This window comes from Phoxinus phoxinus, assembly GCF_949152265.1.
Source record: "Phoxinus phoxinus genome assembly, chromosome: 18".
Taxonomy (NCBI): domain Eukaryota; kingdom Metazoa; phylum Chordata; class Actinopteri; order Cypriniformes; family Leuciscidae; genus Phoxinus; species Phoxinus phoxinus.
In genome coordinates this window covers 30,795,810-30,820,599 of record NC_136893.1, presented here as the reverse complement: position 1 = coordinate 30,820,599, position 24,790 = coordinate 30,795,810, and the positions used below count along the sequence as shown (strand labels likewise).

Sequence of the window (24,790 nt, the reverse complement as noted above, 5' to 3'; positions counted from 1 at the left end):
GCTCTCATCAGAAAAAAGGACTTTGGTCCACTGTGCTTTATTACAGTTTTTTTCGATTGCTAAACGACAGTAAGCACAACTGGAGCTACATGTGCAAAACTCTAACTACAGTCTGCACTACCAACAGTCATCTGAGCTAAACAGTTCACATCACCTGCAAAACTCACTCCAAGCAACACAACTCTTAACACGTGGCTCAAAACAGGCTCAGTGCGGCCAAACACTGTGCACAACCCTCACTGAGATAACACACACTGTCGCTCAGAACACACTGAGAGTAAAACACTACACAACCCTCACTGAGATAACACACACTGTCACTCAGAACACACTGAGAGTAAAACACTACACAACCCTCACTGAGATAACACACACTGTCACTCAGAACACACTGAGAGTAAAAACACTACACAACCCTCACTGAGATAACACACACTGTCACTCAGAACACACTGAGAGTAAAAACACTACACAACCCTCACTGAGATAACACACACTGTCACTCAGAACACACTGAGAGTAAAAACACTACACAACCCTCACTGAGATAACACACACTGTCACTCAGAACACACTGAGAGTAAACACACTACACAACCCTCACTGAGATAACACACACTGTCACTCAGAACACACTGAGAGTAAAACACTACACAACCCTCACTGAGATAACACACACTGTCACTCAGAACACACTGAGAGTAAAACACTACACAACCCTCACTGAGATAACACACACTGTCACTCGAACACACTGAGAGTAAAACACTACACAACCCTCACTGAGATAACACACACTGTCACTCAGAACACTGAGAGTAAAACACTACACAACCCTCACTGCGATAACACACACTGTCACTCAGAACACTGAGAGTAAAACACTACACAACCCTCACTGAGATAACACACACTGTCACTCAGAACACACTGAGAGTAAAAACACTACACAACCCTCACTGAGATAACACACTGTCACTCAGAACACACTGAGAGTAAAACACTACACAACCCTCACTGAGATAACACACACTGTCACTCAGAACACACTGAGAGTAAACACACTACACAACCCTCACTGAGATAACACACACTGTCACTCAGAACACACTGAGAGTAAACACACTACACAACCCTCACTGAGATAACACACACTGTCGCTCAGAACACACTGAGAGTAAAAACACTACACAACCCTCACTGAGATAACACACACTGTCACTCAGAACACACTGAGAGTAAAAACACTACACAACCCTCCCTGAGATAACACACACTGTCACTCAGAACACACTGAGAGTAAAAACACTACACAAACCTCACTGAGATAACACACACTGTCACTCGAACACACTGAGAGTAAAAACACTACACAACCCTCACTGAGATAACACACACTGTCACTCAGAACACACTGAGAGTAAAACACTACACAACCCTCACTGAGATAACACACACTGTCACTCGAACACACTGAGAGTAAAACACTACACAACCCTCACTGAGATAACACACACTGTCACTCAGAACACTGAGAGTAAAACACTACACAACCCTCACTGAGATAACACACACTGTCACTCGAACACACTGAGAGTAAAACACTACACAACCCTCACTGAGATAACACACACTGTCACTCAAACACACTGAGAGTAAAACACTACACAACCCTCACTGAGATAACACACACTGTCACTCGAACACACTGAGAGTAAAACACTACACAACCCTCACTGAGATAACACACACTGTCACTCAGAACACTGAGAGTAAAACACTACACAACCCTCACTGAGATAACACACACTGTCACTCAAACACACTGAGAGTAAAAACACTACACAACCCTCACTGAGATAACACACACTGTCACTCAGAACACACTGAGAGTAAAAACACTACACAACCCTCACTGAGATAACACACACTGTCACTCAGAACACACTGAGAGTAAAAACACTACACAACCCTCACTGAGATAACACACACTGTCACTCAGAACACTGAGAGTAAAACACTACACAACCCTCACTGAGATAACACACACTGTCACTCAGAACACACTGAGAGTAAAACACTACACAACCCTCACTGCGATAACACACATTGTCACTCAGAACACTGAGAGTAAAACACTACACAACCCTCACTGCGATAACACACACTGTCACTCAGAACACACTGAGAGTAAAACACTACACAACCCTCACTGAGATAACACACACTGTCACTCAGAACACACTGAGAGTAAAAACACTACACAACCCTCACTGAGATAACACACACTGTCACTCAGAACACACTGAGAGTAAAACACTACACAACCCTCACTGAGATAACACACACTGTCACTCAGAACACACTGAGAGTAAAACACTACACAACCCTCACTGAGATAACACACACTGTCACTCAAACACACTGAGAGTAAAACACTACACAACCCTCACTGAGATAACACACACTGTCACTCAGAACACACTGAGAGTAAAAACACTACACAACCCTCACTGAGATAACACACACTGTCACTCAGAACACACTGAGAGTAAAAACACTACACAACCCTCACTGAGATAACACACACTGTCACTCAGAACACACTGAGAGTAAAACACTACACAACCCTCACTGAGATAACACACACTGTCACTCAAACACACTGAGAGTAAAACACTACACAACCCTCACTGAGATAACACACACTGTCACTCAGAACACACTGAGAGTAAAACACTACACAACCCTCACTGAGATAACACACACTGTCACTCAGAACACACTGAGAGTAAAACACTACACAACCCTCACTGAGATAACACACACTGTCACTCAGAACACACTGAGAGTAAAAACACTACACAACCCTCACTGAGATAACACACACTGTCACTCAGAACACACTGAAAGTAAAACACTACACAACCCTCACTGAGATAACACACACTGTCACTCAAACACACTGAGAGTAAACACACTACACAACCCTCACTGCGATAACACACACTGTCACTCAGAACACACTGAGAGTAAAACACTACACAACCCTCACTGAGATAACACACACTGTCACTCAGAACACACTGAGAGTAAAAACACTACACAACCCTCACTGAGATAACACACACTGTCACTCAGAACACACTGAGAGTAAAAACACTACACAACCCTCACTGAGATAACACACACTGTCACTCAGAACACACTGAGAGTAAAAACACTACACAACCCTCACTGAGATAACACACACTGTCACTCAGAACACACTGAGAGTAAAACACTACACAACCCTCACTGAGATAACACACACTGTCACTCAGAACACACTGAGAGTAAACACACTACACAACCCTCACTGAGATAACACACACTGTCACTCAGAACACTGAGAGTAAAAACACTAGCATCAAACACCAATACAGAAAATACAAACTTTTCATCTTTACAGTTTGAACAATTTCAGTGACTTCATACAAAGTAATATTTTCTTCAAAGAAAAGAGTGACATTCTTTCACATGATTTATTAAAATTTTTAGAACATAATTCTTTAAGGTAAATGAAAATGAGCAGTTTGCTTCAATAGTCTGTAGTAATTTACGGAATTACAGTAATGAGGAAAAAAAGGTAGAAACTAAAAGTACATGTAATTCAAACAAATAATTGAGGGGCTAATCCTGCCTCTCTCCAGCATCAGGCCACAGGTTTTCATCAACATCACATCTATTGTTCTCTTGCCATGCACCTGGGGAAGAACCTTCTGGAGTGCCTTATCCATCCCTGCAGTCCTATGGACTCGTGTCCTCACATCCGGCACGCATGGCTTCCAAAAGAGACATTTGGTCATGTGGGTGGTGACCAAACACTTTCCACCAGAGAAAAACTCCTCTATTGGGTTGAGGAAGGGTTAATGTGCAGGCAGGTACAAAACCATAAATCTGCGATGATGCATAGTTGACAACAACATGTTTACAATAGCATTTTCCTGCACATCTGAAAATATTTTTCCTCTTCCTCCTGTTGGGGCCAGCCTTTGGGTCCTGCTGTTGAATATTATATAATACATATATATTTTACAGTCAAATATATATATAATGTGTGTGTAAATATTCTATAATTGCAATACAAAATATATTCCTGTAATGTTGTCATTTACTGTAAGGATGTAACTCTCTCCTGTTTCAGCTGAAGTTGCCATCAGCAGTGTTTGAAAGACACAAGGCTGAAATCTGTTCTGTTTTGAATGTGTGGTTCAGAGTTTTGACAGCAGTGTGTTAGCATTTGAACAAAGTGCTGTAAATCCACAGTGTTGTGCAGGTTGTGGTTAAAGTCATGTGATAAGTGTGTAGAGTTTTGAAAACTGTGTTCAAGCAATGAAAAACAAACTAGAGTTTGGTCCACATGAACTGCTGCTGTGCAGACTGTAGTTAGAGTTATGCACATGTAGCTCCAGTTGTGCTCACTGTCGTTTAGCAATCGAAAAAAACTGTAAATCCAGATGTCTACCAGGACATTTCCAGAGCACTTCATGCTTCCTTCATTTTCCAGCAGGATTTGCACCGAGGATTTGACAGAGCTCTGACATTCCCGGTTTGTCATGTGTTTGTGTTAGTCTGTTTGTTGTGGGCACATGGCTTGTCCTGTATTCCTTGTGCCATGTGGTCTCCTGTCAATTGTCTGTCCCCTCCCATCTTGCGACATGATTATTGATTAATTTGCCCCGTCTGCCTAGTTCGTTACCCTCTTTTGTTTGCTCCCTATTTAGTGTCCCTGTGTTTGGAGTCCTGTGCTGGTTTGTTATTCTATGTAATCCTTCTTTCCCTGCACTTAAGTCCTCGCTTCACTTTTGACAATCCGTGACAGAACGAACCAGCCAAATGAGAAGGATTTACGGCCGCCACCGGTCTCCCCTGTTTCCTGCCCTCACTATGAACGCATAGTGAAGTTCAGCTCATTGAGTTCCCTTCGTCAGAAGGGGACTGACGTGAGAGGGTTTGCCCTGAAGTTTCAGCGCTGCTGCAGAGGGACTGGGGCTTGGTGATATGGCCCTTAAGGACTTGTTTAATTATGCCCTTGATGAGCCCATCAACGTCTGGACAATGATAGGACTGGAGCACTTGACGTTTGGGGAATTTATTAATTTTCTGGATCGCCAATGGAATCCTCTAACTGGGAGGCTGCAGCTTCCCCAGAGGTGTTTTTGCCACACCACCTCACCCTCGCAGGCGCAGGAGGAGAAAAGCGTCTGATGCTTCGGTGGTCCCAGGCCCGGTGCTGCAGGGGGACCTGACTTCGGTGGTCCCAAACATTTACATTACATGTAGTCATTTAGCAGACGCTTTTATCCAAAGCGACTTACAACTGAGGACTACAGCGAGTGAGTCATCGTGAAGAGGCAAATATAACGCAAGAAGTGCTCAAAATACAAAGTTCAGGCACTGCTCAGAGTAGCATAAGCCAAACAAGGGAGGATTAAAGGAAGAGTTTTTATTTTTATTTTTTTATGTCAAGTGCTCATGGAAGAGATGAGTTTTCAGTTGTCTTTTGAATGTGGTCAGGGAATCTGCATTCCGGACGAGGGTAGGGAGATCATTCCACCAGCATGGAACCGTGAATGAGAATGTTCTGGAGAGTGATCTTGTGGCTCTCTGTGATGGACCCACGAGCCGTCACTCATTGACCGATCGCAGGCTTCTGGTAGGGATGTAGACTCGTAGGAGCGAGTGAAAGTAGGAGGAGCTGAGCCTGTGGTCGATCTGTAAGCAAGCGTCAATGCCTTGAACTTAATGCGAGCAGCGAGTGGTAGCCAGTGCAGAGAGATGAACAGAGGAGTGACGTGGGCCCTTTTGGGCTCGTTGAAGACAAGACGGGCTGCAGCATTCTGTATCATTTGTTGAGGTTTAGTTGCACATGATGGAAGACCGGCCAGAAGAGCATTGCAGTAATCAAGTCTAGAGATAACCAAGGCCTGGGCGAGAAGTTGTGTTGCATGCTCAGTTAGGAAAGGCCTGATCCAAACCCGCTGGTCCAGAAGGACCCGACCTCAGGGGTCTCAAGTCTGGTGGTCCAGGAGGACCTGACTTCGGCGGTCCCAGGCCCGGTTGTCTTAGAGCAGTCCAGTCTCCGTGTCGCAGCCCCAGTGGTGGCCGAAGAGGCAGTAACACCACGCTCTCGTAAACGGAGGAAGGTGTCCTCCCTCCCACAGAGCCTGGAAGCCACGCCCAAGCTCTTAGCCCTGCCGGCACCACCCCAGCGTCTCACCCTCCCGGTCAGGGGTCAGGGTTCTGTCACCTCTGTTTGGTTTATATCTGGTTTAGTGACAGAGCTCTGACATTCCCGGTTTGTCATGTGTTTGTGTTAGTCTGTTTGTTGTGGGCACAGGGCTTGTCTTGTATTCCTTGTGCCATGTGGTCTCCTGTCAATTGTCTGTCCCCTCCCATCTTGCGACATGATTATTGATTAATTTGCCCCGTCTGCCTAGTTCGTTACCCTCTTTTGTTTGCTCCCTATATTTAGTCTTCCTGTGTTTGTAGTCCTGTGCTGGTTCATTATTCCATGTTCCCTTGTGTTCCCTGTTATTTCCGATGCCTGTTTTGTTTTTCCCCTACGGGAGGTTTTGGTTGTAGTTTTGTGTTTATTTTCATTACTTATATTAAATTCTTCTTTTCCTGCACTTAAGTCCTCGCTTCACTTTTGTCAATCCGTGACAGAACCGAGGTTACGTTAGTAATCGAGTACGGTATGGCCCCAAATGAGTATTTGTCTTTTTTGTCATATTTATATAATATTATGTTGTTATATCACATGAGCAAGAGTGCCGTTTTCCCGTGCACAATTGCAAATGTGATATTTATTTTATACAACAGTTAAATTAACAATAAGTTAACATTGTGAGTTACATTTTATGCACAATATTGTTAATATTGCTTGTTTTCCCTTTATTTTGCGACGAGAATTTCAAAATGAAACTGTAGCAGACAGCGATGATTTTTTTTGACTGAAATCAAAAAAATTAAACTAATCAATTTAATGATTTAATGGCCTATCACTTGCTTCTTTCCCGAATGAATCAGCCGTTTGAACTAATGACTCCCTCAACTGACTTAATAAGACAGTGACTTGCCAACACCTACTGGCGGTTTTAGTTTCATTTTTAAAGTACCCTTTAATTAAAACGTTAAAATCAGAACTCATTTCATATTTAAATATGGAATTAAAAAATCAATCGGATAGCTTTATTTATGCACTTGTAAATGCAGTGTAAATATATGACTGCCAGTTCTGATGCCGCTTCTGTGTAACCTCTGCACTGCAAAGATGGATTTTGATTTAATTATTTAATTTGACTGGTAACAGTGGTACTGTGTTGTTATTCTAATATAATTTAATTTTAATGTTAGAATTTTACATAAAAGATGATGCATACACCTAATTAGTTTAGAAAAATATCCGTATAGGTGAAAATGCCCCTGGAAATGAAAGCTTCAGCGCAAGTTCTGCCAGGAAGACTCAATCAGCGCGCCACGTAATACTTCACTTCTAACCAATCATGTGCTAACACTCACAGTATAAAAGATCGGTACTTACATTCGTCTGAGTTCGCAGATGCTGACGCTGCCAATTACCTCCATCCTCCCCAACCACCACCAAGATGGTCCCTACCTTAACCTCCAGGGGGGTCGGCTGCGCCCCTGCCTTCGTCTTCAGGCAGGATATGCAGATTCCGCTACCCTCGCATTGCTCTCTAAGGACGGGGCCTACGCCAAAGAACTTTATAAATTCATGCTTGCTGGGCTGTTAATAAATATACGCTGTTATATCAATTTATCTCCCGAGTCTTTCTGGTAGAAATCAATTTAAGGTGGCAAATATTGGCCCTTAATAAAACATGTAATTTATGTCACTGCTATGAACTGACCGCTGCTTAGAATATGAAAAATATGAATATCTTCTTGAGTCAGCTGTCAACAACAGCCATCGACCTTCCGATCGCGGCAGCAGTTTGTCCCGGGCAGGAGAGCCAGATCTGTGGTTTGGTGCAGCTCGTCCACTCTCAGGGGAGAGACCCTGACCCTGGTCCAAATCCTTCCGCAGGTCAGCCTGGCACTCTTGCAACACAGACATAATGTGCAAAGCAGCACCAGCCTGACCCGCTGCCGTGTATGCCCTGTCAGTCAAGCACGATGTCATCTTGAGTGGCTTAGAAGGCAGGGCCGAAGCTTTCAGTGCCGATGCCTCTCCAGCGGCCAGGTAGTTTGCGAACGTCTCGTCGATTGGGGGCATCAACACATACCCATGTTCACACATTCCCTCAACATCAGCATAGTTTGCTCGCTGATGTCAATGGATGCGTGCTGAATACAGGTTCTTTCCTTCTTGATCTCATTGTATTGATCCGGAATGAATGGAAGGCTCACGGGTGCTGGGGAAGGACGGTCAGAAAGGAACCGTTCGTCAAGCCTGCCACGAGCGGTACCTTCCCTCACGCACTCCCACGCCAGCTCGCTGAAGTACGCTTCATAGCACCCAACAGCTCTACATACGCGAGGCAGGGAGGCTGTGGGGGTTCAGGTTGTACATCTTCTTCACCCTCATCAACCATCTCCTGCTCTCTTGGGCTGGGTGCCAGCGGAGCACTCGCTGCTGGATCAGGGGATGTAAGTGACAACACAGCGCACTCTCACAAGCTTCTGACGGGCATGAGAGAGAAACCCCTCTCTCAAACTCGTCAGCTCCATCTGGGATCCCCATGATCTGAGTCTCCGCTCTGCCTCAGCGTGAGCGTGGGACCTGTCCCTCGAGAAGAGGGCCAAACGACAGCAGAGTTTTCTGAGGGGAAGTTTGCACAACCAGGTCTCTCAAGAGCTGATCGTGCGTGCTCTTCGCCCCAAACAGTAAACGCAGAAGTTGTGTGGGTCATCAGGTGTCAAAAACCTGGGACACGGATCCACACACTTCTTGAAACGTTTGTCAGCCATCATTTTCTTTACCTTGAATGTTTCCCAGGTGATCACAATTCAAGCAAGACGAAACGAGGATGACATGTTCTCTAGCTGCCCCTTTTATACCTCCGGGTCGCACTAGTAGTGACGTCATAGGCTGTTGCCGGTCAATATGATTGCCGTGATTGGCTAAGCTCTCAGACAACGATTCACGCGGAGTTCACCCACTGTCATGGAGGCAGTGCGAGTTCCCTCTCGGAAGAGAACTGATCCGTCACGCTCTGGGAGTCAGCATAGTATTCGTGGCTGAAAATAAGTATACTTTTTTTTGGTAATTTAGACTTTTATTTAACGTGCTCTAATCTAGACAAGTGGATTAAGGCAACAAGTTTGCACAGTTTAATGAAGTAAAATGACCAAATGTACTTTCACTGATTTTTACTGAATCCTCTGTTGTCCATGTTACTTAACAAATGCATGTAATTCCTTGAACTTAAATTTAAGAAGTTGTCTATGAAAGTTTCCCCTGGGTTTCACAGACCTTAAAACCTAGTCCCAGACTAAATGCATGTTAAAAATGTTTTATCTGAAAGCAATTTGCTCTAACACATCTCCAAATATGTCAGTGCCATTGTTTTGTCTCAAGATATACACCAGTAATGTTTGTTTTTTTGCTGTTGAATTATTGCTGTTGGACAGTATTTCTTTCAAATCAAACCACATTTGTACAGTATGTGGTTTTAAATGCGATTCTAATCAGATTTTCTACAGCTGCCCCAGTCTGGACAGAGCTGCTCAACTCGGATTTCATATGATCTTTTGAGTCACTCCTAACGCGACACAACAATACCGTCACAACCATTGGCGGAAATGCCGTAAGTATTCATACGGTATTCAAGCGGTATGTTCAAAGAATTTGGCCATGACTACAGCAAAGAACAACACAATATATACCAGTCTGCGTTTTTCTTGCACGACAGAGTTCTGCACCCGACTCGACGGGGCACGTTCAGACTGTCAGTCCAAATCCGATTTTTGTGCACATCCAAATCAGTTTCAAGCTTCATTCATATATGGTTTGAAATCCTTTTCAAATTGCATTTCTGGAAATATGTCTCAGTCTGAATGCGCTGATCGGACTTTGCATGGTTTATGTGACTTTCTCACGCCAGGTAAAAGTCAGAAGTTGTTATATGAAACATGCTGAAAGTCACTGCCGAAATAATGCTGTGTTGTTGCAAAGTGCCGGACGAGCAGAAAATGACAATATAACGGAGACGTATTTGTAAACCGGCGGAGACGACGGCACGGAATAAAGCCACTCATACCAGCCTCCGGTTCTGCCGCTAGACCAGCGAGGCGGCTACACGCTATCATGTTGTAAAACTGAAATTAGACAACATCACTATTGCAAACCCCTCCATGTTGCGGTTGTTATTGTATATTTGGCGTATTCCTACCAACAACGTCATTGTCATTGAAACTAATGCAGATATTCCAGAAAACGAAAGAGCTGCATGTACACACAAATCGGATCTGAACAGATACACAGAGTGGACGTCAATAATTTTAGATCAGATTCGAATAGGAAACACAAATTATCGGATTTGGACTGACAGTGTGAATAGCCGTATTTGGAGAGCGAGTGATGCACCTCCATTTTTCTGCATCCGTTTTGAAAGCCTGGTCTCATATGCGGATACTTGAAGTGTTACCAAAGCAGTATGCAGATGGGTTGGTTATGGACATGCACATCTTATTTGATCACTTGCAATTAAAAGTGTCGACAGTCTGCCTGTAAATATCTAATTTGAGGGGGAAAAAATGAAATTGAAAAATGAAATGAAAACCTTTGTGAATTGACCCCACTGTAATTGCAACAATACAACATTTTAGCTCAAAATTTTTTATTTTGTGAATATATTTAATGTACATGTACATTAGCCTAAATAGTTTTTTTCAATACACATTTTATATGTTAAGAAATTGTTGTTTTTTTTACCAACTTTATGTCTGTGGTGGGTGTGGAAAAGAGGGAACTACTATTCTAACTAACTTCTGTGTGTAAAGGTCCCGCAGGTGGTTGTTGATCTGGCATTAGTATACATTACTATGATTATTGATGAAGATGTTGCTGATGCTGATAATGATTACGGGGGATGGGTCGCATCTGATGACCATGACTGAGCTCTACAGTAAACAGTGTAACTCTGAGCATGTCCCGCAGAGTCATGTCATGTCCACCCCCTCCGCGGACTCCGCGCTGCCCCTTTATCTGCTCTAATCATACTGAGTGTGCGAGTCACCAGCACAGGACTGAGGACCACAGGACTGAGCAGGACTGAGCACAGGACTGAGGACCACAGGACTGAGCAGGACTGAGCACAGGACTGAGGACCACAGGACTGAGCAGGACTGAGCACAGGACTGAGGACCACAGGACTGAGCAGGACAGCAGCCATGGCCGTGTTCTCTGCGCTGCACGTACTCTTGCTCTTGCTGGCCACATCGGCACTCGCCCAGGTAAGAGATGCGGGACGATCGACGATTAACCGGCCGCTTATGCTCATTGCTTGGGATCTGCATATCCATATTTAAAGGGTCGATTACTTGCTGCTTATTATAATATCCAGGCTGAGAACTTTAGCGTAAACAATATCAGTTGACGTCAGTGCGTAGCTAACGAGTTAAACATGTATGGAAGTTTATAAACGCTTTTCAAAGCATTGTGGACTGAGTAATGTACGCATTGTAAAAGTGCAGAGAGTTCTACCTGACTCTTCAATATGATGTGTTCGTGTAATTTTAAGTAAATAAATCGTACTTGAATAAATATCATCATTAAGATGTTACAACTTGAGGGGGAAAATTCAGGTTACCTTAAACATTTTCTCCACAGTGATCGTGATCGGCACACAATGGCATCTCTGTGAGAACTTGTGTTTCTCCACTTCACTGATCTCACTTCATCTGTGCTCATCATGTTGCTCTTTTTCTGCCTGAATATTTAAAACTGCCATTTGAATCCCTTTGTGACCAGTTAGTTCACACTGATAAACAGATTTATTTTGAGTTTTTAATTGTAGTCGTGTTCAGTCACTGGGGAACATGCACTATGAGCCGAGAACAAAACACCTGTGGGATTTCTTTCTGCTCTTTCTACATGTCCTCATCTGATTATTCTCATTCCTGATTGTGTGTTTGCGTGTGTTGCAGAGGCCGGGTCCTCGAGGCACACTGGGAACGCCGGGGCCACCTGGACCCCCAGGGAAAGATGGCATCGATGTGAGTTTAGACACGGACACATTATATCCATATTCCATTCCCTTTATTCGTTTATTTGCTTCACATTTTAGCTGAAAAAGAAAAAGATAAACATTTCTAAACATTTTTGACAGATTTAAAAAAAGAAAAAAATCACTATGTAAATTAAATAACTCCTCATTAATCGTCACGATTGGCATAGTCGGGGGGAAAAAATATTACATTTTCTAAACACCATTGTATTGCAATGTAATGGTTTAACTGTTTAGACAAGCCGTGAATCCGTACAGCCGTTTACTTGTTAAAGGAAAACCTCTCAGGAATTTACGCATGCAAACGATGAAAGCTGTGAATGTTTCCTTAGTAAACGAAAATCTGCTTAGCGCAGGCTGTGGCAGTGCCGTGACAGAGAGCCCATTCATCCAGCCTCCACCAAACACACACGGCTCGAGTTTCCCGACCCCCTCCACACACTCCTCTCAGTTATTCAGCTCAGAACAGCTTTCCAACACAACCGTGTGCACACACACACACACACTATGACTGTAGAAGTGTGTCTAATGTAGTTATGCTTGAGAAACTCAGACACTGTAATCTCTGCAGGGAAAACCTGGCCCTTCTGGACTCCCCGGGAAGCCCGTGAGTATCTCCTGATCTCCTGTCAGATCGTCTCGTATGTATGAATGCTAGCACTGGTTTACTGTGCTGGTGCAGGGCTAAAGATGCCGAAGCGGCCACTACCGCACATCTCTGATGATCCAATGCTTCTCTGTGTAGATTGTGTATCAGAGATGAGGTAGACTAGTGCCCGTCCAGTGAGGACCGCAGCCTTTTCCCTCCCGAAGACTAAACATGGAGCTGTTTTTGTGAAGATGCATTAAATAACATGTAAACATAAACCCGAGACACAGATCATATTGTGTGAGATGCTGTTGTAAATCCGCTTGTGTTTGGATGGCAGGGGCCGAAAGGAAAAGCAGGCGGCGCTGGGGCCGCAGGGAGCCTGGGACTGCCTGGCCTTCCCGGTGTGGATGTAAGTCAAGAAGCAACAGCAGCATTTCAGTGGCACACACACACTTTGGGGGACTTTAGCCTCATTTATACATTTAAAGGAAATCATTTAAGCACTATAAATGTTGGCGCCTGATCATGAAAACGTCATGTCTCGTAGGGTTTGACCGGTCCGGACGGGCCAGCTGGCAAAGATGGACCCCCAGGAGCGGCAGTAAGTAACTCTCAGTTTTTATGAGTTGAGTAAAATGAGTCCCTCCACACCTAAACACAGCCTGTTCACACACTTACACAGCCTGTTCACACACTTACACAGCCTGTTCACACACTTACTTAGCCTGTACACCAGTGTTGTGCCTGAACGCGTTCATTGAACGATAGTTCATGAACTCGTTCATATTTTGGGGGAACGTGAACTGAACGTACTGTATTACTGCCTGATGAACGTTACTGTGAACTCGTGCAATCTGGTGTCGGTGAACGGCACGCTCTCTCAGTTTAACTTCGTTCAATAGGGTGCCAGATTTCTATAGAGCCTTCCAGGCAAAAACCGGCTAAAACACCCGTAAACGGCCTTAATATGTAGAAGAAAAACACCCAATCTGGCAACACCATCCACTAGTGTCGACCGACTCTCCTGTTCGATCTCGTTCATCACAATGAACAAATCTTTTTTCCGAGTCATTTCGTTCATTTAAGGGGCTTTAAATGTTATACTATTAACTGGCAAATTCCCCGAACACATCCACTTACGCAATCTTGATCATATTCTGAATTATTAAATCATTATAATGCAGTTTACAGGGAACATAAATAATGACTTTACCTTCCGAGTCTTTCGTTCATTTGTCACGTGACAGACGCAATAAATGGATTCATGAACGACTCGTCACTAAACTCAAAACAAAAAGCAGCATGTAGGCGTCACATGATCATTTAAACAAGTTTTATGACGAGGTCGGTGAGGATGGGAAACATCTGACGCACAGCTTCTGTGTTAAAACTGATCAAATAATTGCTGTGGTTCTATATGGGCTGTGGCAATATTTAAAAATAATACCGCAGCAACATGAAAAAAAAATATGTGCCTAAACCTATATGCCCCTTTTTAGTAGATGTAATATAGGTCTCTGGTGTCCCGAGAATGTGTCTGTGAAGTTCAAAATCCCCCACAGATCATTTATTAGCATGTCCAATTCCCCCTATTTGGGTGTGGGCAAAAACACGCCGTGATCGTGTGTGTACCTTTAAATGCAAATGAGCTGCTGCTCCCCGCCCATTTTCCAGAAGAGGGCGGAGCCTGTACAGCTCATGCTTCAGATAGTTCACAACAACAAATCTGGAGAACCTTACGCAGCTAACATGTTAGAAATGATGTTTAATTAAAGTTCGGAAGGAGCACATTCAGATAATCTACACAATCAGTGTGAAAGCCTCTTCGACAAATACACTTATTTTAAACTATATCTGAATATGTACAGTGCTAAGCATAAGTGAATGCACCCATGCTAAAGTTGACAAAAAAATCACCTAGAGATCTGCATCTATTCGCCAGCTATTAGGCGAACTGAGATAAACGCACGCCGATCTCTAGGTGTGGTGACGGGTGTGTGATGTGCGGATATTTTAATTCCAGAGGTCAAGGGAACTTTATCAGGATCGTAGTGTCCTGGATCCAGGAAATAACTGGCCTTTAAAGATATAAATCTGCCGCCTCTATGGGGATTTAACACAGGGGTGTGCTGACTTATGCACACTGTACTTTACGGAAGAACATTTATTTATTTACGATACATTATTCATTCACAAAGAAAATTGGTGTCCTTAAAGGTTGGTGTTTTCCTAATTTTTTTAAATTAAGGCATTAAGGTCAATTTCCAAAAGATGATTTTTTATTCCTCTTTTTAGTCACTTAGCATGTGTTCACTTCTGCTGAGCACTGTAAGTGTGAGCTCCAGATTTGTTGTTGTGAAGTATATGAAGCATGAGCTGTAAAGGCTCCGCCCTCTTCTGGAAAGGGGGCGGGATCATCAGCTAATTTGAATTTAAAGGTACAAACACATTAATGGCGTGTTTTTGCTCACACCAGGGTAAACTGGACATGCTATAATAAATGATCGCCAGTAGTGGTGTTCTGCCTTACGTGTTCAAACCAGAGGACACTAATGGAGAGACTTCCAAGGAAGAAGTTAGAATGTTTTTGAATGGTGTAGGATTACAAAGTTTAGTAATGCTAGTAGTTTAGTAGACTGATTTCAGATGATTATTGATATTCATATTCGGAGTATCCAGCAAGAGTCTCCTTTCCTGCCAGTCCTGTTTTCTCTCCTTTCAGCCTAGACGTTGAATCGTTAGGTTGATTGGATTAGCTGTAGGGGAAACTTTCACCTTTTGTCTTTAATGGCTCTGGGATGGCCCTTGGAACCGGAGTTCTTGGCCAGTATCAGCATGTGAATAGTTATGCTGGTTCAATTGGACTGGTAGTGCTCTCAGAGTAGGGTGTGTTCCCACTTCATTTACATGCTTTATTCAGATTTTCCACCTCTATGTAATCCCAGTCTGGCAATCTTTGTCAGATCTTTTGTTGAGCTTGAAGTTTCAAGATTCAGATCTTTGATCTTGAAGTTCTTTGAGTTTCCCTTTTTCTCCATCCGGGTCACGGCACCAAAACTGTAGGAAACTTTTTCCTTCTTCTAAGCAATGACCAGGAGACGTTTTGGGATCGTGTTCAAACAGAAGTTCTTCTTTATTGAGCGTGGCTGCAAGTTCTTCCAAAAACAGTCTGATCTGTAACAGTTTACATTGCAATTTTATAGCCATTTTAGGGGGAGGGGCTTCTGGGATTGGAAAGTAGGGAGGAGTTGATTCTATCCAGTGAAAACCTGTATGGCAGGCAGGGCCGGCGCTCCGCACACGCACATCACGCACTGCGCGTAGGGCATCAAGTGATTGGGGGGGCACCAAAAAATCTGGGTTGTGAAAAATAATCACAATAGGCTACTAGTATAAATAACAAATAAAATATGTTTAAAGCATATTAATATCCAAAAGCAATATAAAAGTAATATAGGCCTAGACCAAATTAGTCGAGAAAAGGGTGAATCTCCTGTGCCAGTCTCCCTCTGGTGCCCCCCCTCCCCCCTTCCCCACCTCCCAGTGGTCTGTTCGATTATGCCTTAATCAATATCAAATTTGGCGGACACCGACCTCAGACATGGCCTCGAAAAGGCACCAAGAGTCGGGGCGGAAAAAACCCCACCAAGCATTTGTGCTTAGGGCACCCAAATGGCTAGCGCCGGCCCTGATGGCAGGTTATCTAGATTGAAACAGAACCAGTTTGGCTGATTATCTAGATTGCTCAAGAGAAACAGAGCCAATCAGAAGTCATTCACTCTATTGTTTATAGAGTTTGCTAATCCAATCATCCTGACTTGATTGCTCAAACATTATCATAGAGACAAAGGGCAAGATTTAAGTAATCTGACTTATTTAATTCACAATAGAGAGAACAGGACTGCCAGGAATCCAGGAAAATGCTGGAAACTCAATAATCATAATTTATACCTCAAATGAAATAGGTTCTTAAAATGTGTTATTCTTCAATGGTTAGTTGATGAATTTATGTAGTTGTTGTGAAGTTAACTTTTTTCAGCTTATCGATTAGCATGTTCCGTCATGATCATCTATGAATTGTTGTACAGGTGCTCATGTGGGAACTGTAGTAGGATGTTGGTATCGATCCATTTTTCAGAATCAACTTTTGTGCAAATCCAGCGTTGAACTTACCCCTGTTTGTCTAGCAGTCCAGTGTAACATAATTAGCACAAACATATAAGACTTATTTATTTCCTTCATAGATTAAATGTATCCACGTGTCCTCCGTTGCTTGCTCAGATGCCGGGAGTCTATGGGGGGGGTTATGTTCAGTGGTACATCCAGAAACAGAACATGTGTGATGTTCATGTGGCCCAGACTTTATATCAGTAGGAGATATAATGAGGATATAAACATGGCGGACTATGTTTCGGCACACTCAGGCAGAGATCTATGCTAATAGGATAGATCGTCACCAGTCGTGGGCGGGGCCTGTCAAATGTGATGTCACTCATGGGCGGGGCCTGTTAAATGTAATGTCACTCATGGGCGGGGCCTGTTAAATGTAATGTCACTTGTGGGCGGGGCCTGTTTGATGTAATGTAACTCGTGGGCGGGGCCTGTTTAGTGTGATGTCACTCATGGGCGGGGCCTGTTCAGTGTGATGTCACTCATGGGCGGGGCCTGTTCAGTGTGATGTCACTGTAGGGGGAAACTGGAACAGGGTATTTACAGACACTGCTTTTGATTTATGGGGATTATTAAAAAAAGAAGTGGGTGGATGTTTACCATTATAGTCTGGTTGTTTACACACATCAGTGTTCAAACAGCATGCAAAAGTAAAGTTTGCATAATCGGTCCCCTTAAAAAACTCCTTTGTAGTTTTGATTTGTGGCCATAAATCATGTTCATATGGTGGGCTCCGCACAGTGTGCAGCCGCTAGCAGATGCTTAGGCAGTTTTAATGAGGATCAGGTGACTCCAGATGAGTTCCTCTTAATCCAGCTTGGAATGTGAAGTCCTCTTCCCACCACAGGTTTTCCTTTAATTAGTTTCTTGGAATCAGCTGAAATCACCATCATTCTGTGTGGCGGATAGCAGTGAGCTGTGCATTGGGACGTTAATGTGATATTTAATAACAGAGAACATGTGTTGCATAATATATGACATTAGCTGACACTGAGCCTCATACTGAAGGATGGGGTTTACATTACTGTGATCCTCTATTCGGCGAGAGGCATACTGTTAAGAAATGCTATTATTTCTATTATCAACCCAATTTTGTGTATTTTGTTTCCATTTAATCAAATAGTGAGAACAAAATTAATTGTCACATATGGAATGTTACATAGAGAAATATTTTGTTTATGACTAAATTTCTGTATATAGGAAATCTAGAAGAAAGTAGCTAAAATGATCAAAACCGTGAAGGCGGCAGTGTTTGTCCCGTTGTTTCGTAAACCTGACCCGCAGCACTTCACAGAACACCCGACCCGACCCTGAACCTAATCTGCTACATCAGGTAGACACTAACATATCCATTTCCTCATGGAACTCAGGCAACCGGACCAAAATGAGATATTCTGAGTTGATGCATTTAAGAAAAATAGACAACACGGTAATATTTAACAGAAAAAATCTGTTGTGTAAACGATAACAAACGTCTACTTACATCATGTGAACAATACAGGCTATTGTGCATAAATCACACCATAGGGTATATTACGGTCTACTCTCCATAAATTAAAAGAATAAATATAAGCCTTTACGGTCATATCATTTTGGGAATAGGCTATTTTATCAGATTCTCCTCATTTAAATGTGGTTGTCTCCTGTGAAACTCTGCAGTGTGAACACAACCGTTGATCCTCTTAGCAGCATGAAAAATAAAACGTACTCAAACTGTGATTAGATTATATACAGAAAGCGAGTAAAGAGCGCTCCCTTTATAACAACTAAGCTGTCAATCACTTAAGTCGCAGGGTTCGTCATCATTTGAATTTTAACGATTCCGATTCTTATCAATTCCTAATTTCGATTCCTATGAGGTAAAAAACAACAACTTAGATATCATTCACATTTAGGCCCCATACTGCGTTTTCGTTTAGAAACGGAGACCTTTTGCTACGTTTGCACCTCCCGTCCAGACTACAACGGCAAAAACGAAGACCTAAAACGGAGAAGTTTAAAAACGCTGCCGGAGGGCGTTTTAGTGAAGACGGGTCAAAACGGAGGACATTAGAAACGCTGACGCAGAGGCTCACGCTCGGCTCTATGATTGGGTGTCATCAGTCATGGCGTATGCTTCCCTGATTCATCAGACACCCATCACATGACCCGTCCCCGGGAAGAAAACATACAAAACCAGCCTAGACTACGTAACGTTAGTGACTGCAACATGGATAACGAATTACAAGCGTTACTGACGTCGATGTCTTTGCTAGCAGCTGTTGTGCAAGTAAATACTGCATTTTACAATGCTAACACTGCCTACATGCGCCTGTTTACACCGGCACGCGCACGCCCAGTGTTGGTGAATGGTCACGTGATCCGCGTTTTCAGTCGTTTTAATGTGGACGGAGATCAATTTAAATACGCAGCTAAACGCTGGTGTGGACGGAGATCGTATTCGTTTTAATTCTCCGTTTCTAAAATAAAACGCAGTAGTGTGGATGAGGCCTTAGTCTTATTGCAAAACGTTTATTTGTAGCTGAATATCATGAAGAAACATCAACACTTTATAAATAAAATACAAATATAGTTACAAAAGCTATTCAGTCAATTTTCTCTTTGTCTTCAGTTGTTTGATTAGTGTTATTACAGAGACGGCACAGGAATATTAGTGTTATTACAGAGACGGCACAGGAATATTAGTGTTATTACAGAGACGGCACAGGAATGTTAGGTTCACGGATCCGGTATACTGTAGTTACACACGCCTGCAGAAAACTCGTCTCGCGCTCCAATGGTGTAAAGTCATATTGAAATGCTCACGAAGGAATCGATAAGAGGAATCAAGATTAAAATTGTATAACAAGTATCTGATTCCTGACCTCAATATTCGATTCCCAGCCCTAGTCGCAGCCCTATTGGCTACAATGCTCAACGTTGCAAACCATGTATTAAATAGAAACCTTCACACTACAGTGCATGAACACTTACACACGGGGCCGCTGGAGAGCAGCTGGTGATCAGTGGGTATCGAACTGAGTCAAAGTAGTCTTGGCTATTGGACTCACTCTGTCCGTGTCTATTGATTCCTGACCCTCACTCGTACCACAAATGACAACGTAAATATTATTCCACCCGGTACATCCAATATTAGCGGTTACCGCCGGCATGCGTAACGCCCCTGCCCTGAGCTGTAGTGTTGACAGCTGACCGTGGGATGAGAACGAGTGGCACGTCATTCACAGCACAGGCTGTGTGTGCAAGAGCGGGACACTTCTGACGCTCTGAGTTTGAGTGGTTCCTTCATTGGGAGACGTGAACTGTTTCTGCCAACTGAGACTTACTATTATTCTTTTGTTGTTTTTGTAGGGAGACCCAGGACCTCCCGGACCAGGAGGACCCCCTGTATGTGCCAAGCATGAGTAAATCCACTGTAAACACAGTCATGTGACACTTCACTCACAGGATTACAAGTTCTTCAGTCACACCTGAAAAGTGTAGCTTCTTTATCATATGAAACCGACACCATTTTCTCATGCAAACAGACCGCCATCCTTACTTACACTCTCAAAACATTGTAAAAGTTACTTACACACTCAAAACATTGTAAAAGTTACTTACACACTCAAAACATTGGAAAAGTAACTTGCACTCTCAAAACATTGGAAAAGTTACTTGCACACTCAAAACATTGTAAAAGTTACTTACACACTCAAAACATTGTAAAAGTTACTTGCACTCTCAAAACATTGTAAAAGTAACTTGCACACTCAAAACATTGTAAAAGTAACTTGCACTCTCAAAACATTGTAAAAGTTACTTGCACTCTCAAAACATTGTAAGTTACTTGCACTCTCAAAACATTGTAAAAGTTACTTGCACACTCAAAACATTGTAAAAGTAACTTGCACTCTCAAAACATTGTAAAAGTTACTTGCACACTCAAAACATTGTAAAAGTTACTTGCACTCTCAAAACATTGTAAAAGTTACTTGCACTCTCAAAACATTGTAAAAGTTACTTGCACTCTCAAAACATTGTAAAAGTTACTTGCACACTCAAAACATTGTAAAAGTAACTTGCACTCTCAAAACATTGTAAAAGTTACTTGCACTCTCAAAACATTGTAAAAGTTACTTACACACTCAAAACATTGGAAAAGTTACTTACACACTCAAAACATTGGAAAAGTAACTTGCACTCTCAAAACATTGGAAAAGTTACTTGCACACTCAAAACATTGTAAAAGTTACTTGCACACTCAAAACATTGTAAAAGTTACTTACACACTCAAAACATTGTAAAAGTTACTTGCACTCTCAAAACATTGTAAAAGTAACTTGCACACTCAAAACATTGTAAAAGTAACTTGCACTCTCAAAACATTGTAAAAGTTACTTGCACTCTCAAAACATTGTAAAAGTTACTTGCACAATCAAAACATTGTAAAAGTTACTTGCACTCTCAAAACATTGTAAAAGTTACTTGCACTCTCAAAACATTGTAAAAGTTACTTGCACTCTCAAAACATTGTAAAAGTTACTTGCACACTCAAAACATTGTAAAAGTAACTTGCACTCTCAAAACATTGTAAAAGTTACTTGCACTCTCAAAACATTGTAAAAGTTACTTGCACACTCAAAACATTGTAAAAGTTACTTGCACTCTCAAAACATTGTAAAAGTTACTTACACACTCAAAACATTGGAAAAGTAACTTGCACTCTCAAAACATTGTAAAAGTTACTTGCACTCTCAAAACATTGTAAAAGTTACTTGCACTCTCAAAACATTGTAAAAGTTACTTGCACACTCAAAACATTGTAAAAGTAACTTGCACTCTCAAAACATTGTAAAAGTTTCTTGCACTCTCAAAACATTGTAAAAGTTACTTGCACTCTCAAAACATTGTAAAAGTTACTTACACACTCAAAACATTGGAAAAGTAACTTGCACTCTCAAAACATTGTAAAAGTTTCTTGCACTCTCAAAACATTGTAAAAGTTACTTACACACTCAAAACATTGGAAAAGTAACTTGCACTCTCAAAACATTGTAAAAGTTACTTACACACTCAAAACATTGTAAAAGTTACTTGCACTCTCAAAACATTGGAAAAGTTACTTGCACACTCAAAACATTGTAAAAGTTACTTGCACTCTCAAAACATTGTAAAAGTTACTTGCACTCTCAAAACATTGGAAAAGTTACTTACACACTCAAAACATTGTAAAAGTAACTTGCACTCTCAAAACATTGTAAAAGTTTCTTGCACTCTCAAAACATTGTAAAAGTTACTTACACACTCAAAACATTGGAAAAGTAACTTGCACTCTCAAAACATTGTAAAAGTTACTTACACACTCAAAACATTGTAAAAGTTACTTGCACTCTCAAAACATTGGAAAAGTTACTTGCACACTCAAAACATTGTAAAAGTTACTTGCACTCTCAAAACATTGTAAAAGTTACTTACACACTCAAAACATTGGAAAAGTAACTTGCACTCTCAAAACATTGTAAAAGTTACTTACACACTCAAAACATTGTAAAAGTTACTTGCACACTCAAAACATTGTAAAAGTTACTTGCACACTCAAAACATTGTAAAAGTTACTTACACACTCAAAACACCAGCAAAAATGCAGTATGATGTCATGATAAGACACATGGCCAGGGCTGTTGATGAGATGTCCTCTCTTGTCGTCCTCAGGGCAGAGGCAGACCAGGAGCTCTGGTGAGTACAGCCTGTCAGAAACCAGGATAAGAGGAAGCATTAGCCCAATAGTGGCCCTGTTGTCTCAGGTCATGTGACGCACCATCAGCCTAATATGAAGCGACCTTGGGTTCTTGAAAGGCGCTATAAAAAATAAACATATTAATATTATTAATATTGACGTATATTATCCAGCATGGAAACTCAACAAATGTAAATGTGTCGAGCGTTTGCTCTTCTCCGATCTCAGGGTCTTGCTGGAGAGAACGGGCTTCCAGGGGGAGCAGGACCTCAGGGGGCGCCGGTGAGTGCGTCCTTCATTAGTAATGAATCTATAGAGCGCTGTCTACACTACACACATGAAAAGCACACGTTCAGGTACAGTGATCAGTGACGCTGGTCTGTGATTGGTTGTAGGGGCCTGAGGGTCTTCCAGGACTTCCTGGTCTTGCAGGCTTAGATGGACCTCCTGTAAGTACTTGCATCTCACACTAAAAGTGCAGAAACACATTTCTTTTATTTTAATAATCCAGTTTGATGTCATCCTCCTCCTTTTAGGGACTTCCAGGAACTCTTCCTGAAGGCAATGGAGATCTGCTGGTGAGTTAAGAGTCCTCCAACACTGAGTGTCCAGCGTACACACATCCATCTTCACAGCAGTGTTGAGCGCTCTATTCAAGTGTAATCCCGCTTTCAACACACACCTTTATTTGATCTTCCTTCAAAATGACTGCGTCTGAAGGAAGCGTTTTCTTATTGGCAAGGACACATCTTCCGCCGGCGTGTTTGTCTTTGCATGGAGATTGATTGCATCATTGTCTTGTTTGTAGTGTCCGGCCATCTGTCCTCCGGGTCCTCCTGGACCGCCTGGGATGCCTGGATTCAAGGTACTTATGATGATAAACATGTCTCATTGCAGAAGATGTCACAGATCGCTGAGCTGCTTCTGTTCTGGTTTAGGGTCACACAGGTCATAAAGGAAGCAAGGGAGAGCTGGGGAAGGACGGCGAGAAGGTGAGATTTCTAAAGCTTCCAGAAACCGCACTGAAACTTTTTCAGAAATGTAGCAGAAGCCGAAAGCTTGTTGTAATGTGTTTCTCTCGGTGTCTCTCCCCATCAGGGTGATCAGGGGCCGCCTGGTCCTCCGGGAGTCCCAGGGACAGTGGGATTACAGGTGGGAGCAATTCACACGCTGTCTTACTGGACCTCAGCTAGACATGCTACACTTACTATTGAAATAATAAGCTATTATTTATTCAAAAAGGCAATTCTTTACATTATTAGTAGTTTAACAATCGTGTTATAAAACAGTTTTCAAATATTGAACATCTGACCTCGTAGGCCTACTCTTGCACTGTTAAAGCTGTTGCTCTGGAATCCACTCTCGTCTACTGTGAACAGTCAACTCCGCCTTCTTCCATTTGATTGGCCGTCTCAATCATTGTGACAAAAGGCTTGTTGGACTTGAACCGGCGCTGAATCGGTGTATGACATCAGAGGACCGCGAGAGCGATTAGAGAGGAGGCGGCTGCGTATGCTTTTGAATCGCGCGACTCTGATGTCATACACCGATCGGCCTGTGCAGCGCCGGTTCAAGTCCAACAAGCCTATTGAGCAGCCTAACATTTTTACTTTTTAACAACATCCTAACAACAAAAACCGTAATGGAGTGCTCCAGATCAGTGTTTTCCAACCTTTATTTTGTTCCCACGGCACAGTTTTGATGAGTAAAAATCCCATGGTACTCCACTAGGCACTAAAATAAACGAAATTGCACAAACATGCATTGCTGCAAATAGCATATTAAAACTGGATATTATTTTTAAAATAGTAATCACACTTAATGTGAAACAAGCTTAAGTCAGGTAGGATCATAATAATACTGCTTATTAATTGCTTAATAATACTGAGATTTGATGAAAATCAAGCTCAAATGGAGTTAAGGTTTTTGCCCAGCGAACGACAGAGATATGTTTGGTCCATCACTGGAGCAGTGTCTCCTGAGGCAGTCGGTGAACTGCATTACGTTTTCTTCAACTTACAGGTTATTACGTTTATTGTAATATGGCCGCTCGGTTTTTCTTGCCGTCGA

The 24,790-nt window shown here is 42.3% G+C and overlaps 1 protein-coding gene across 1 annotated transcript in view; it reads left to right on the top strand.

Moving 5' to 3' along the window:
* Positions 1 to 11,113: 11,113 nt before the first annotated feature.
* Positions 11,114 to 24,790, top strand: part of col9a3 (collagen, type IX, alpha 3) — a 43,314-nt gene continuing 29,637 nt past the window's right edge. Inside the window, exons 1-13 of the mRNA XM_079589169.1 lie at positions 11,114 to 11,466; positions 12,160 to 12,228; positions 12,811 to 12,846; positions 13,169 to 13,240; positions 13,379 to 13,432; positions 20,353 to 20,388; positions 22,696 to 22,719; positions 22,949 to 23,002; positions 23,116 to 23,169; positions 23,257 to 23,298; positions 23,529 to 23,585; positions 23,659 to 23,712; positions 23,819 to 23,872. Coding sequence (XP_079445295.1) covers positions 11,404 to 11,466; positions 12,160 to 12,228; positions 12,811 to 12,846; positions 13,169 to 13,240; positions 13,379 to 13,432; positions 20,353 to 20,388; positions 22,696 to 22,719; positions 22,949 to 23,002; positions 23,116 to 23,169; positions 23,257 to 23,298; positions 23,529 to 23,585; positions 23,659 to 23,712; positions 23,819 to 23,872 — 669 coding nt within the window. The 5' untranslated portion in view covers positions 11,114 to 11,403. The remainder of the gene's footprint in view (positions 11,467 to 12,159; positions 12,229 to 12,810; positions 12,847 to 13,168; positions 13,241 to 13,378; positions 13,433 to 20,352; positions 20,389 to 22,695; positions 22,720 to 22,948; positions 23,003 to 23,115; positions 23,170 to 23,256; positions 23,299 to 23,528; positions 23,586 to 23,658; positions 23,713 to 23,818; positions 23,873 to 24,790) is intronic.